This window comes from Strongylocentrotus purpuratus, unplaced genomic scaffold (genome assembly GCF_000002235.5).
Source record: "Strongylocentrotus purpuratus isolate Spur 01 unplaced genomic scaffold, Spur_5.0 spur5_scaffold_21, whole genome shotgun sequence".
Taxonomy (NCBI): Eukaryota; Metazoa; Echinodermata; class Echinoidea; order Camarodonta; family Strongylocentrotidae; genus Strongylocentrotus; species Strongylocentrotus purpuratus.
Window position 1 is genome coordinate 19790884 of NW_022145607.1, and position 16997 is coordinate 19807880.

Below are 16997 nucleotides of genomic sequence, written 5' to 3' on the forward strand. Positions count from 1 at the left end.
TCAGAGAAGGATTAAGAGTCGAAAATGGAACAACGAATCATCTTTCTCTAATAATTTCATTAAACTATGAAAGGCCAAAGTTTCCGTGCTTCGCGCGGGAGGCGGGGGGGGGGGGGCTGAATTCAGTCAAGTAATAAGAGTCGAGAATGCGTACAACAAATCTTCTTCTTTCTCTAATAATTAATGAAATGTCAAAGCTTCCGCGCTTCGCGCGGGAAGGGGGAAACTGAATTCAAACAAGAATTAAGAGACGAGAATGGTACAACGATTCGTCTTCTTCCTCTAATAATTTAATAAACCGTCAAAGCTTACGCGCTACGCGCGGGCGGGGAAAACTGAATTCAGACAAGGATAAAGAGTCGAGAATAGTACAAAGAATCGTCTCCTTTCCCTTTTAATTTAATGAAACGCCAAAGCTTCCGCGCTTCGCGCGGGAGGGGGGGGGGGGGAAACTAAATTCAGAGAAGGATTAAGGGTCGAAAATGGAACAACGAATCATCGTTCTCTAATAACTTCATTAAACTATGAAAAGCCTAAGTTTCCGTGCTTCGCGCGGGAAGGGGGGGGGGGCTGAATTCAGTCAAGTAATAAGAGTCGAGAATGGTACAACAAATCTTCTTCTTTCTCTATAGTTAATGAAAGGCCAAAGCTTTGAAAGGCCAAAGCTTCCGCGCTTCGCGCGGGCGGGAGGAAAATGAATTCAGACAAGGATTAAGAGTCGAGAATGGTACAACAAATTGTCTTCCTTCTCTAGTAACAATTAATGAAGGGTCAAAGCTTCCGCGCTTCGCGCGTAATGGAGGGGGGAGGGGGGACAGCGAGCTGCCCGAATATGAGTTTTTGATATCTTTTCTCGTTTATTTTGGTGATAAATAACACTTTCACAAATTATTGTTGCTCGCTCGCTTCGCTCACTATTTCGAATTGTGAAACCAGAAAATTACTTTCCGGGCAAGAGGCTATAGCCCCCCCCCCCCCCCCCGATGAAAATGTCAAAAATTCTACCGGTATCGTGCTTCTAATAATTATGACCTTGTCAGTATTGGTATGTTGAGTTGAAAAAATGGTCTGCGCAATTTTCAAATTTCCGGCCCCCCCTATTGGAAAATCCTGGATCCGCGCCTGGACGTGAAACTGAAATTTAAAAGCCCTGCATGATGGTCATATCGGGAAAATTAATTAACAGAAAGTGATAACAAAAGAATTACATTTGCAATTAACAGAGGATATCGCCTTCTTGGCCGTACGTCTCTTCACTCTGTCAAAAATTTCCAACATACAAGGCCTAACTGAACAGTTTCATTTTTAAGTTCCAGTTAAGATTTATAATTGTATTACTCCCACAAACGAAGGGACTATCTAGAGTTCTATAGACCTTAAAAACTGAAATAGGCTTTTAAATGTGTCATCAGACTCTATACCAAACGCTTAAAAGTCAAGGGGGGGGGTAAAGAAGAAAAAGGGGAATAATTATGTGCCTGTCTACGTCTGTCTGAGTAGTTGACGCTCAATGATTAAAAGCGCAGGAATCTAAAGTGCGTCAACTAGCGATCGTAACATGTACGTACGGCACCGACCGCGCAACATTAATGATAAATTTGAATTATTATGATATGTTGTGAGAAAGTTGGAAGAAAAAAAAAATCACTTTTGCATTCGCAGCTAGGTCGAGGCAGACCATATTGTTCAGAACTTCAGATGATATCATGTTCTTGTAATGAGTGACCATACAGAGTGTAATACAGTCTTTATGCAGATGGAAAATTGAAACCGAAACGTGAGAAAGTGTTTGCATTATTGGAGATAAGAGGCATCCCTGGCTTCAACTGATCCATCTCTTGTTGCAAGATAGAGATTTGCACACGTCGTTTGAGATCTGATGAGAAAGAATCTAGCGACTTCGACGATTTCTCTCCCGGAGCGCACCGGGTGCATCCAATCTTAAAATGCCGGTAAGTCTATTGTCTAGTGTGCACTCAGCTCTAAAATTCACACGGCCCAGCCCGGTAGCGCTTTATATCGCTAGCGCACATGCACTAGACTACTGCAAATTTAGACTTTGGTGCCGTTCGGAAAAAGCTAGATGGTATTCGCCATTTTGTAACCAATCCACAAAGAGCAATTATTTGTCTTCTAACACATAATTCAGGATTGGACTTTAGCTGTTTATAGAAGGCTAGTCTGAAGCAAACGTCGGATAGATCTAGACACAAAACTAAACGTAAGTTGTATTGTAAGGTGAGGTTCTTCCATACAAAATGCTCATCATAAATAGCACAGCAAGTGAATACTGTAAGCTGCGCGTGGGCCGGGCTTGGTTCCCGGTGGCGGCATAGGTGGCGGCGCGTATCGTCCAGCCTGCCCGGCGAGGCCATGAACATGATGATGTACAGTAGACCCTCTATGCACCTTTGAGTTTGAGTCATCACAATTTTACTGGTAACACTAACACTGCTAACATGTTGATGTCGATTATGTCTGTGCTAACACTACAGTTATAAGAGTAGGGTGTCTGAACGATTTTTCACTTTCCAATTTGTGATCGTTTTTCACCATTTTTGTTGGATATTTGAATAAAATATGTAGGCCTAGACTAGACCCTAGATCTAATCAGAATAGATCTAGACCTAGAGAATCTAATTAAAGATAAAATCCAGTAGGCCTAGACCTACTGGTAAAAAAAAAAATTAATTCTCACAGAATCAAACGAAACTTACACTGAATGTTCAAGATTACAAATAAATGACATGTGCCAAACAATTTTGAAAGAAAATGTATAGGCCTACTGGCTGAGTAATGAGCATAGAAAGACAAGGAAATCAAGGTAGTAGTAGTACCAGCCCCGACATCATGTGTGTTGTCCCATATATAGCTTTCTATGTGAGTGCTTGTTACTTTACCAAAACTCGGTCAAATTTATTATGATTTTGATGACTCCAGAACCTTGCAGTGCACACCAATGCTTACATGCTACATGATCAACTGTTTCTGATCCTTTCCACACCTTTTCTTTCACAATGCAATCGCATTACCAGTAGACCTACTAAAGTTTATCTTTAACATTTCAAATTTCAAGACTCACCGATGTTTCTATCAAAAGATACAGCCCCTCAGCCCCTCAATATTCATAGCATTTTGGTCAGAATGGACAAAAAAGTGGTTCACGCCGAGTTATCATTTTTTGCTCAACAGCTGCATTTTAATGCATAATATTAGGCTATAGATTTCTATGCAAAAAGTGGGGGAAGGGTATTTTCAAACTTACACTGTAAATCCTACGTGATCCCTTGGGGCTAGCGGGAAAAAAAGAACATCAACGTATTCCTTACGACTTGAACTAATTATCCCTCGGGGGGTTGATTCTCAAAAGTTGGAAATCTCCCGAGTTGCCATGGAAATGCATTTAAATCGCTGTTTTGACCAAGATATTTTTAGATATTTGAAATGACCCCCCTTTGGAAATATGGGAATTAATCTGCCCTTTCATATGACACCTCATTTATTGAGTATCACCTTCAGGATCACAACAGATTAAGGTTTGAATCTAAATTTATTTTTAAAAACTTGACTTATTTTGCAAAGCACATAGACTCTATAGGGATGTGTGCAATGTCAATGGGAAGGGTTTTAGCACACAAAACGTGGTGCGCGATCAGACGCCCTAATAAGAGGTTTCACGATGTAGACCTAAAAAACTTTTGGGTGCGCCAACTTTTGCTTGAACTTTTGTTGAACTTGAACTTTGAAGTCATTTCTTATTTAAATTTGTTTAGGCCCTAGATCTACATTTGTACTTGTGGAGAATTACGTATGTGCACTGGTGTATTGTGAATGTGATTGTTTTGCGTTTTCACTGATCACACAACGTATTAAACTTAATTTTATAAAGGTTGCACAGACAATTAAAACACATGATAGGGCCTAGGCTAGATCTAGGTCTAAATAGTATTCCCTTTTCGTTATTTTATTGAGGTACATGTACATGTAATATAGTCTAGATCTATAACAGCAAGTGTAGTCTGGCAAAATAAATGGATCAGAAATGACATGAATGAGAATCGAGGGTATTGCATATCGAGATAAATTGGCCAATACTAAATGAGATGGACATAAATAAATGTGAATAAATAAAGCTCACAAAAAAGTAGAAATGACGTAGTCAATTGGAAATGATGCCGGGTGATGAACGAGTAAAGGGGCTCATGCGATGATGATGCGGAGGCGTGAATGTGACACGACTTGATTGTCATGGCTGAAAAGCCGTGAAGAACGCGATGTCGACGCGGACGATCGTGAAGATGACGATGCTCTCGGACGAGAAGAGAAGTGAAGAAGTTTTGCTGCTCTAAGAGGAGGCAGTGAGTCTCTCAAAGGACTTTGATAAAACGTTTCAAATATATTATGTGTCTAGACAGGTTGTGTCTCTGGACAGTTGATTTAAAACAGCAATTTGAAGAAGTACATGTATGGTGGTGTGCACTTGTGACCATAGTTCGCGCGTGACCTAAGTTCACTATCTCAAAAAATCTGTAAAATTGTGAAAATCTGATGCCACCAATAGCAATACCAAAAATTAATTAGAGACAAAATTTTCTTTGGAATTGGGTGTGAAATTATGAAAAATTTGACAAAAGATCTCAAATTTTGAAGTCTTTTGCGTCCGTTTAAAAAAAATTCATATCGATATATAAAAAGTGATGCTAACTGATTGGATGATATTTTGCCTAACAAATTATGCCATTATCTTATTCTTGAAGTCTTGATGAATCGCTATTTTTGATAAATCAGCTGTAAACTCCTGTCCACGAAATTAGCCTACAAATGTACAGTACAAGGTCTCATTCTTTGCTTTTCCCTCAGTCGAGCACATGCCAATCTGACATCAAATTTTGAGACTGCGATATCTCCAGAATTCTGTGATGATAAATTTTTTAGTTGCCCCAATTCATAGTCAAAAAGTTTACCGTCCATTTGGTAATAATTAAACTAAATAAATTTGTGTAGAATATGAGAAATCATTGATCCAATATCACATTATTGCCTTATATTTTCAAAAATCTTGGCGAACTTTGGTCACCCCATAATATACAGTCAAACCTGTCTACAGCGACTGCCCAGGGGAAACAAAAAATGTGCTTGTTGTAGACAGGTGGTAAAGCATGTTTGACTGTACAGTGTACATGCATTTATATGCAATTTTTTTTATAGATATTCTATGTCTGACTTGTTGAACAATATTGTAAAGGACAGGAATTCCTGATTCAAATTCAAAGGCAAAAGAGAAGGCATTATAGTGTGTCTAGACAGTGGACACCCAACCCCTAGAAGTAGACTCGATGCGCATGCTTGGCATACATGTACATGTACATGTACATGTAAAGTCTAAATATTTTTAAAGGTGGTTTGCGCTTGGCTAGGTCAATAGAACAATCTTTGATTTTATCTATCCAGATAAGTCTTTCTGTCTCAAGTTTTTATTGCAATTGTGCTGGTCAGTTAATGCCCTGTAAGAATACGGTAGATAAGATCATTCAGATAGTTACATGTAGCTTAATTCCCAGTAGCTACATGTACATGTACATGTGAAGTTACAATGATCTACTGTATAATAATTTTGTTCAGTTTATGAATCAACGAGTGAATTACCACATCTACAATGTATGAGAACACAAATTTCTTAAGTTGCAAAACTCTCATGTACAGTGTAGGGTGAAATTGCTATGAATCTGTTTATAACAAAAATAAATGGACTACCGGTACATGTACAGTATGTACTTGTACAAGTAATCATGATTTTTGCTTGCTAATCAGCAACTAAAAACATCACGTACTGTATGTAACAGGTGTGTTTGAATTGGTTATATACAAGCCATTACAAGGTTACTTTAAAGATAAAGACCAGTTATGGTCATGCGATTGCATTGTGAAAGAAACGTTGTGGAATCGATCAGAAAAGGTTGATCATCTAGCATATATAAGTATTGGTGTGTACTGCAAGGTTCTGGAATCATCAAAATGATAAGAAATTTGGCCCAGTCTTTGTAAAGTTACAAGCACTGTACACAGAAAGATGTATATGGGACTACGCACACGTGCGCGGCACATGTGTTTCTCTCTCACCCACCAATAGATAAACTAATTTACCAAATATATCAATTAGTAAGCGGTTTCCCAGCAAAATTTTTATCATCATGTATTACCGTATTTTCCGGCGTAAAGGCCGCAGTATTTTCGGGTGAGAAAAAATCAAAAAGTCGGGGTGCGGCGTATACGCAACAACAACAAAATTCAGCGGTCAAAACATCACGTCCATTTGCACGTATGGGACTATAGGAACGGTAGCATGACTAGACAACGGTACAGGACAATTCTAGAATAACTCCACACAACTTACCGACAAGTTTATGTTGCATAGTTGACATGAAGGCGAAAAAACTTATTTTTCTAATAAAATCTGCCGATAGATCTAAGTCCATACCATTGCATCGCCAAAAAGTAAACAAAGGGACAGGCCGTTACTTACGGAGCTAGCTGCCGCGCAACGCAACTGCGCAGGTCGAAAAATGCTATTTCGGATTACACCGCACATCGAGGAAGGGGTATTGTAGGATACCAAATCTGCGTACGATACAGTACTAGCTTAAAAGTCGATGAAGATCTGCTAAATTATGATCATTTTTGAGGTTAACTTCTTGTTGATTTATAAGAATATTGATGAATTTGGTATAGTTTGTAAAAAAAAAAAGAGTGTTCTACAAGAAAATTACGATCATTTTGTTTGGTCCGTTTTTTTTTTCTCTTTTTTTTGTTTTTTGTTTTTTGTTTTTTGTTTTAGTTTTTTTTATTCCTCTACGAAATGTCAAAGTTGGGGGTGCGGCCTATACGGCGGTGCGGCCTTTACGCCGGCAAATACGGTAGTCAAAACATATATTCTTTCACATGATTGGTAATAAGAGCTTCCATTTCATTTTTTGGAATTGGGGCGTTTCCAATACTGGTCTTTAGTACCTTTAATAATAGAAAATCCAAGTCTGATAGCAAACTACAGTGTACCGGGTACTCTAAAGGAAAGCAGAAAATAAGAGAAAGTTTGAAAGAAATCAGGAAAAAATAAGAAAGTTATGCATTTTTGAAAGTAGCATTATTAATGTATAGGAACTTCAATTTGGCTGGATCGGTAATGTCACTAATGATGAAGTACCGGGCAATTTTCCCATTTGTTCCAACACACAAAGTGATTAATGCAGTCCATTTCAACCAATGATACAACACATGTCTTGCTACAAGGTTGATTTTATTTTTATGCTCCATTTAGTGGAGGTCACCTTAAATATCTCAGGGTACCTGCAAATCTAGTTTTATATCCTAGTCAATAACAAAAATGGTCTTAAACTATAGTGAAAAGACAAGATTTCACATAATTTTTTGTTAATACTCTTTTTAAACACTGAATGTATTTTTCATCCATCTTTTCCTCCAAATCCTTAAACTAAAAATGTATGTATTGCATTTTTTTTTCCATAAGAAAATAGAGAAATAGCTTTAAAATATACATGTATTATTTTTTCATGTAAAAAATATGTAAAATAAGTTTAGAAACTTGATAAATCATATCTGGATGGTGTCATGGTATTCTTTCACTTGAATCTCAATCCATGGGTTGAGGGTTCTTATCCCAGCCCAACACTTTCAACTCTTGGCAAGGCATTAATCCAAATTTGACACTCTCCACCCAGGTACAACATGGGTACATGTACCTGGCAATTGCTGGGGTAATGATAATTGCAGGGCCCTCAGGAAAAACAACATTGATGCTGATTAGGCTTTGATGGATAAACAAAATTATCTCACATGGTCAAAAAATAAGCTACTAAAATCTTTAAAGTTGATTGGCTGAGAGAAGATTTGTCATACAAGTTTAATGTTTGTTTAATGATAGCATGTTTTATGAACAGGGTCAGTTTGTCTCAGTTTGTAACTTGTGGGGGAAATGCAATCGTACATTGGACTTGCCCAGTTATACATGTAAATGTAACATTGATAACTGTGTACATGTGACATACATCTTGATAAATGTATCTTAAAATTTCCCTTTTAGGTTTTAATTCTTGATCTACACTGCATAATGATAAAATTATTGCTTGTATCTTTGCAACAAGGCTAGTAAAAATGAATGTCCATTCTATTCTCATCTCTTCTTTTCTCCAAACAGCAATTTTCAAAACTCGAGAACAACAACGAAGAGATGACTTCTTCCAAGAAGCGGATGCTCTCTACCAAGAGCTGTCGTCTCATGACGATGATGGTGCTGACAGCGAGCTTCTTTTTCGTGGAGCTCAGCGTAGGATACATCACACATTCCCTCGCTCTCGTGGCGGATTCCTTCCACATGCTGTCCGACATCATCGCCCTCATTGTAGGCTTTGTAGCAGTCAGGGTATGTCATTTCATTTTCTCTTAGAATTTGAATTTAAAGAGTTTATAAAAGCCTCTCATTTTTTTTAATGTGCAGTTAACGGAAAACTACAAATGAAGTACAGTCAAACCTGCTTTAAAGACAGGCTGTACTAGTTTGGCCGGGAGGGATTGGACCACACAGCGTGGTCAATGACAGGTGGCTACATGTACATGTATGTATGTATCTCATCAATTCAGTTCTCATTTAACATAAGAAAAAGAGGATAATGGGGGACCAATGGTCACCGATTAGGCATTGTTTTCTTGGGAGCAAGTAGCTACAAATAGGACAGTGAGGCTTTAAGGCAATTCTGTGCAATATTTTCTGTACATTTCTTGAAAAAAGAATAGTTGTGTCAGAGATGCCAACTAGTACGGATTTCCCGTAATTTCTACGGGAAATCGGCCGATTACGGGCGGTACGATTTTCATACCATAAATTCCGGATTTTGCAGATTTTGCCGATTTTCAAAATTAGCACTTTAAGGTTTAGCACGTTTAAGGTTTAGCACGTACTTTTGACTATTGCAGCGCAGCCATCCTTGAATCCATGCATAGAAATCCCACAGGGCTTCCGATTGGACAATTTGTTATCTAGCACACCCCTTTCAGTGCATACATGTGCATACAACATGTGCTTCGCGAGCGGGGGCCGGGTGAAATACCTCTCTTGGCCGCGCCGCTACCGCCCGCCCATGCCCAGCGCCAGGCCTCGCTACGCTAGCGCCGTGTACACTGTCGGATTTCTCACAGGCTGTCACAGCGTTCGTCGATTTTCGTCGACAATCTGAACTCATGTTGGTTGGATTTAGATATCAATCATCATGTCTTCCACAACTAAGAAGCGTGGCAAGAAGTTACAGACTTTTAAAGAAGAATACAGTAAGAAATGGAAATGCATCGTGTAACACCAACTAATGAACAGGTAGACTATGTTACTTTTATTTAACTTGTTGTGCTATCGCGCTTGCCTGCGGGAGCTGCGCTTGCCAGCGTGCAGAAAAATTTGCGTCGCGCAGAAAATTACGGATTTTGTCTCCAAATTACGGATTTTTAGCCTTATGATTACGGATTTGTGCTCTGAAAGGTTGGCATCCCTGTTGTGTTGCTTTCTCATGTTACTGTATTAAGTACAGTACCATAGTCATAGTCATATCAAGAAATTTGATTCATGGATTAAATATTTGCATACATGTACATGTAAATGTCAGATGTCATATGGATCACATTACACAGTATAGCCCTAAAATGACTACAGGGTGTGTACCTGTATTTGTATTCAACCACCTGCCTATAAAGATCACATATTTCTTTTCACTTCAATAGTGTTTCTTATTGAGACATGTTACAGGCATCGTACAATGTTAAATCTGAGATGCACGGCCCTAGGTGTTATCGGTGTCTGTGATATGGTGTAATGTTGGAGCCCTAAAAAAAAAATTGCGCTTCCAAATGATCAAGAAGTGCCGCAAAAAAGTAAAAATCTTTGAGTGACCAGTTTTACCATACTCATTTTCCCCATACTCATTTTCCCCAATAGACTGTAGACTCTTGCTTATCAGACAGGCGATCGGCTTGTACAAGTCATGTGGTTCCTGACTGACCTAGAGTAATTATTATTGCAGCATGAGCTAGATCCAGGATTTTGTTTCAGAATCTGAGAAAAAGTTACCAGATCCCTTTAAAGGCCCACTGCACTACTTGTAGTTACTTGCGCCCTCTCTATATTAAAGATGAAGTTGAGTTCTGGTCATGCGATTGCATTGTGAAAGAAACGGTGTGGAATCGACTAGAAAAGGTTGATCATCTAGCATATAAGAATTTGTGTGTATTGCAAGGTTCTGGAATCATCAAAATAATAAGAAATTTGGCCAAGTCTTGGTAATGTTACAAACACTGTACACAGGAAGATGGGACTACACGAACACGTGGCGTTAAAATCCTACCCCAGAGTTTTTATGGAGGCATACTTTTCAGGGAACATGTCTTATCTGATGTTCTTCCACACTTGCATAATAAGAATGATAACACTCACAAGTTATTTTTCACCTCTTCCCAGAACTCAACCTTCTCTTTAAACAATGCCTAATCGGTGACCATTGGTCCCCCATGAATCCATCAGCCTTTTCACACACAGCAAATTCATCGTATCTAGAGATGATTAGAATCACTCAACAGTTTTAAACATGTTTATAGACAAAATTTCCCAGTGTGAACATCGTTTATACGTTGTTGGGATAGATACGAAGTCGCGATCTATACGCCCCTAAAAGCAGGCTGCAGATACGAAGTTCGTATCTAGAGAGCTTGACATTTTGTGTGTGAAAGGAAATTCGTGTTTAAACGTGTTTAAACTGGATGGAGCGTGCGCTTTGATTGACATGACATGACCTTCAATGCGCAATGGCACTACTGCGCATTTTACGAGCAGTAGTTAATCACAAAACTATTAACGATCGCAATGAAATTTCTGTGTGTGAAAGGCTCGTGATTAGTTTAAACACGTTCGAAACACGTTTATACTAGTCATGTTTATAGAATTTTAGCTGTGTGTGAAAAGGCTGCATGATCCTCTTTTTCTTATGTTAACTGAGAGCTGAGTTGATGAGATAGCCAACTGTCCAGTGACCTTGCAGGGCAGTCTAATCCCTCCTATTATAAACTAGTACTGATAAGCTTTAAAAGGAACCTGTACAGGTCACTTCTTCAGGCACTTGTACATTGGAAAGGTATTTAATTACATGTAATTAATGAATATACATTCCTTTATTGAATTAATTATGAATGAATGCTGATAATGATGATGACATTGATTTGATTACATGTATGATTACATGTACATGTACATGTACATGTACATGCATGTCGAAGAGTGATGTTTTGGAACTTTGTCTGCCTTTCCAAGCGATTCATTTACATACATGTACATGTACATGTACAATGCATACAGTGGTGAGGTACAGTTGTACATGTAGAACTTCTTTGATTACTGGAAGCATCATGTGAGGTAGACCAAATAAGAGGATCAGGTATAGGGATACATAGCCTACACATGTACATTGTATTTACAGTTGTACTCTACTGATCGTATCATTGACCCCAAACTAAAGACAAAGAAAGGTCAAAGGACTCCAGTCACTCCATCACTCCAGTCACTCCATCACTCGGGTTGTTGACAGTACAGTACATGACAATAAAGAATTCTCTTGCAGTGTACATTTACATGTACATCACTCTTTTTTTGGATTAAAATTAAAGGGGAAAAATGCATACTGTAGCTTTTATTGTGGTATTCATGAGGCATACAGTTATCAGATCTTGTATCATATGGTAGTGTTTGTTTAATTTGCAAGTTGCTGTTTGATTATTGGGTTCAAGTTTGGGTGCGTGAAGGTGATATTGAACAAATTCTCTTGCAGTGTACATTTACATCACTCTTGTTTTGGATTAAAATTAAAGGGGAAAAATGCAAAGCTTGTATTGTGGTATTCATGAGGCATACAGTTTTATTTAGATCTTGTATGTAGATGGTAGTGTTTGTTTTAAAATTTGCAAGTCGCTGTTTGATTATTGGGTTCAAGTTTGGGACTTTGGGTACATGAAGGTGATTGAACAACTTGAAAGGGATCATGATGGGATTGCCTTGGGTGCATGGACTTTTTGACTTTATAACCATTTAATTTCATGAAATTGAACACTTTTCTTAACTAATGAACAGTTCATGTATGGTAATTCCAAACATAAAATATATACTGTAATTACTGTTTGATGTTTTGTAACATTTTTAGTTATTATTTCCCCTAGAATTTATATTTATTTCTCTGTGTTAATTTGCAAACCTGAGTTGAAGTACACATACTGTACATGTAATAGCCATGTACATGTACATGTACTGTACATACTTAATATTTGCCTGAACTATTCTTATTTGATTTTCCATTTACACATGTACACCTGTATTTAAAGTACATTTCTCAGCAATTCAAGGATGGGAGCATACTACAGTACTTTCCAATAAGTTAAATTATTTAATTTCAAGTTGCTCATGCTGTTTCTTAGGAATGCACAGTAATTCACAGCTTTGAAGTAATTCAGGGTCTCGTCAAACTAGTGCAAGTAAGTACCCAGGAAGAAATAGATTGCATTGCAAATCCTCATGATTTCCTTCAGGAGAAAGTCGTAGAAATCTTCCCCCAAAAGAAGGTCAGGAATGATTCACAGAAGCTACATGTACATATGGCAAGGCCTACTTCATGCACGTCCTGTTCAGCGAAGTGGGGCACAGCTTTCCCATCATGAAACATGATGAACTCTACAGTATGTAATTCAAAGCAATATAAAGGATGTCCTTCATACCGTATTGATCCAGTACAGTCTTTTTGTTTTGTTGTTGTTGTACTGCGTACATAAAAGATTTATTTCTTTGACAACAGCCAAATGATTATGGGGGGGGGGGGGGGGTACTGCAGGTTTTCTTGTATTGTAGTGTAAAGAAAAGTGATAGTATTAGAGAGAGTGGGCAAAATAAGGGCGGAGAGATTCATACTATACGTGTGTAGACTTGAACAAATTCTGAAGTTCACACCGGGTACATGTACACATCGTACATTGTACATTCCCTCATCTCTTTGTCTTTCCTTCTCCCTTTTCTTCTCCCTCCCACTTTCTTTCTCTCTTCCTCCCACCTTCTCTCTCTCTCTCTCTCTCTCTCTCTCTCTCTCACACACACGCACACACACACACACACACACTTTCTCTTCCCCCCACTCTATTTCTCTCTCCCCCTCTCTCTTTCTCTCTCCCCTCTCTCTTTCTCTCTCCCCTCTCTCTTTCTCTCTCCCCTCTCTCTTTCTCTTTCTCTTTCTCTCTCTCTCGGTATGACTATTGATCTCTCTCAAGATTCAAAGTTTATTTCAAATCTGAAGAAAAAAACATACATTTTACAATATATACATGTATACATGTACAGATTGAATGATAAAAGAACATTTAAAAAAGACAGTAAAAAGTTTACCGTATAATGATAACAGCATGTGATACAGATCTTATCTCTATTTTTCTCTCACTTATCTTTATCACTTTACTGAATAAACCATTGAATTGAACCGCATGTACATGTACATAGGCCCGTCTTCACTATCTCGAGATTGCCAAATATCCAGCTATTTGAACTATCCCGATCGCAAACTATCCAGCTAATTGCGTCTTCATTAGAACGAAGTAGCAAATTAGCTGGATAGTTGGTCGGGATAATATCCCAAGATATCTTGGGATAGTTTGCAAAATATCCTACTATTTGGCAAAATATCCAGCTATTTGTCCCGTGCGTCTTCACTAGACCGAAGATTCGCAATACACGCTAAGGCTGAGCAAAATATCTCGAGCTAATTTCTCAAGGTCGAGTTTCAAGTTTCGAGGTCGAATCTCGAGATAGTGAAGACACGATTTGTTACTTCGGGATTATTTCCCAAATAGCAGGCTATTTGGCAATCTCGAGATGATGAAGACGCGCCTCATGTATACGTGCTAGAAGAGGGTGGACTTGAAGGATTCCTAGGATCTTAGTGTGAATTCCAAAATCTAGTCATAAAGAGCTTGGGTTGATTTGAGGTACTTAAGTGAGATTCACTTGGCCAATCTGTTGGTGTTCTCTTACTGATGTTAAAGTAGAGACATACATGTACATGTACAGGGTCAACTAAATAACATTTAATTTGTCTTTTGACATTGATTTCATTTGCTTGCTCAAGAGTTGTAATGACTGTGAGTCTTTGTGTTTCATGTACTGCACTTCTTGTACAGTACCTCAGGAATTAACTGTTTACCTTTGTTTAATCTTTATTCTTAAATCATGCTGTAAAAAAGGGGGTTCGCCTCTTTTCAAAGGTTATTAAAATTAATGATTAATAAGAGACATTGTAACTTAAATTAGAAGATCTTCAACATTCAGAAACTCTAGTGGGATTTAGGGAGATAAATCAAACAACTTGAATGTATTCTATATTATTGTTAGGTTGCACAATGTTTAGCTGAAGCCATTTCAAGTGAGAAAATAATTTTCCCACACAACAAAAGGAGAAAAATAAAGTTCACATAACATTTTTAAAGTGATATACTATAAAAGTCAGGTATATGTTGCGTGACATCCTTTTTCCAACAGCTATTTCTGTCGTTGCCTGAGATCACAGATTCCTGTATGATTTTTGTGACAAATCAAATGGTGCAAACTGCAAATATTGTCTCAAAGATTGAAGTACTATAAATATTTTTACAACATCATACGTGTATGTACTTAATATAACTTTATGCATAACTTTGTACTGTTCAATCAATGTCAGTCGTACATGTAGTATACAAGTCATATACATGTACATGTAGTTAACTTTAAACATGTGTACAATGTACAGTATTAATTGTGGGAGTAATTGAGTCTACTGTACATTATGTCACCACACTACCTTTTTGCATCATAGGGTTCACATGTTATAATTGTAAAATGTTGTTACAATTTTGAAGGGGAAGGGGGTGGGGTGATGTACCTTTTTCATGAAATTTGATATAAAATATGAATAACAAAATAAGATAATTGTTAATAAAGCTACTGAAATGCTTACATGTACATCTGATTTGCTGTGAGAAGATTGTTCATAGAGCTGTGGCAGTTGTCATTGATATCAAGTTCATATAAAACAGTGTCAGATGTACATTTAGGGCACCCATGTGTCCCGACACCTGTTTAGTGTCAAGCTGTGTCAAACAAACATGTTGCTATAAGCCTCATCTTCCCATAATTGATAAACTATGCTCAGTCTCATGTGCAAGGTTTAGTACATGTACAGGTGTAGGAGGTTTTTGGGGCCTTTGAGGTTTTCTTAATGCCTTATACATGTAGGTAATTTTCAAGTTAAAATGTCCATCATCAATCAGATGAACCTCTTGAGTCATCTTACATACATGTACAATATTGCACATACCCTGTACATGCAAATGATGCACAGGTTTGAGTGGGTCGGTAGGAATTGTGTGCACAAGGTACCTTTGTCTTGAATGGTTTCAGACCAATTTCAAAGGTACCGCGTGCACACAATTCTGCCGACCCACAAATTAAACCTGTGCATCATCTGTTTTATAACATGGGGCAACAAAAAATCTTCAGAAACACTAAAATCTGTTATTTTACAGATTAATACACCAATCAGATTGCAGGGATTCTTCTACCCATTTTATAATAATGTATTATGTTTGTGGGCACCTTAGCTGCTCAAAGCCAGCTGGTTTTATATGAATTTACATGTACCATGTACAATGACTTGAGTTCCTGGTATTTGACATATTGTACATGTACAAGTAATGTACATGATCAGTAGCTGATCGTGTGCAGCTAAGGTGCGCACTAACGATACTGCAGAATGTCCTTAAGTTGATGATTTTATTCAGCCTCTATGTGAATGAAGTACAATATCAAACATATAAGTCAATACTCTTGCTTCCGAATTCTTTGTTTCCTCCTTGCAGTATGCTAAACGTGACACTCCAAAGAACACGTATGGCTGGCAACGAGCAGAGGTGGTTGGAGCCCTTGTCAATGCAGTCTTTCTCTTCGCCCTGTGCTTTACAATATTAGTAGATGCCATTGAGCGCCTTGTTCAGGGAGATAAAATCAAAGACCCTCGCTTGGTTCTTATCGTTGGTGGGGTCGGCCTTGCAGTCAACCTTTTAGGAATTTTGCTGTTTAGTTCACACGGTAAGTATTATGATAATATATAGGCACATTTGTATAGCGCTTTAATAGTACTACGCTTTAAAGGGCTTTACTTTACATAGTAATTATTATTAATTCGGTCATTAGGTTTAGTTGCTAATCCGCATATAATCTTGAACACAGTCGGCTCCTTTGGGAGTATTCCAGCCAGGCACCATTTCACAAGTGCATGCATGTCAATCCAACCACATAAACATTCACATCCTACTACAGTGTAGGTCCCCATTTAACACCTGGGTAGAAATTAATGTCTTGCCCCAAAAAGGTGGGACATGAACCGAGAACCATGCGATCGAAAGTTCGATATCATATTCATTAGAATGAAACACCGATAATAATAACAACAACAACCTCTACATCAACATAAACATTGTCATAGTTATGATGAATTCTGCAACACATGTGCATGGGAGAGGAAGTACAGACTTAATCCCCAAGACTTTTCAGACCCTACTAAATGTGCAGGTGAACCACTAGACTGGTCTTCTCCTCACTAAAGATTTAAAGTGCACAAAGTATTTCTTTTGGATCATCTTTATATATAAATGTAGTACATAAAAAAGTCCTGATATGAACAACCCCTTTTTGATAGGTCAATGGCCTTTGCTGGCTCCACAACAGCCTCAAGTATTAATTCTAGGTCTACACTCTCAATTCTTTAAATAATGTTGTGCTATTTTCTTGTTTTGTTGTGTTAATCAGATATTGTAAGTAAATTGTTATATGTTTTTTATGAGAAGTAGAAATAAATGAAATGAAATGAAAATAAGTATCCCTT

At 37.9% G+C, this 16997-nt stretch overlaps 1 protein-coding gene across 7 annotated transcripts in view; it reads left to right on the plus strand.

Moving 5' to 3' along the window:
- Nucleotides 1-2033: 2033 nt before the first annotated feature.
- Nucleotides 2034-16997, plus strand: part of LOC584166 (zinc transporter 1) — a 43606-nt gene continuing 28642 nt past the window's right edge. For 4 of the 7 annotated variants that reach the window (XR_004065973.1, XM_030995286.1, XM_030995281.1 and 1 more), the window contains exons 1-3: nucleotides 2034-2221; nucleotides 8213-8437; nucleotides 15973-16201. Coding sequence is in view for 6 of the 7 variants with exons in the window: in XM_030995286.1 (XP_030851146.1) it covers nucleotides 8246-8437; nucleotides 15973-16201 (421 nt within the window). In the remaining variant the exon portion in view is untranslated. The remainder of the gene's footprint in view (nucleotides 2222-8212; nucleotides 8438-15972; nucleotides 16202-16997) is intronic. The other 3 variants (XM_030995282.1, XM_030995287.1, XM_030995283.1) reach the window with 1 other exon arrangement.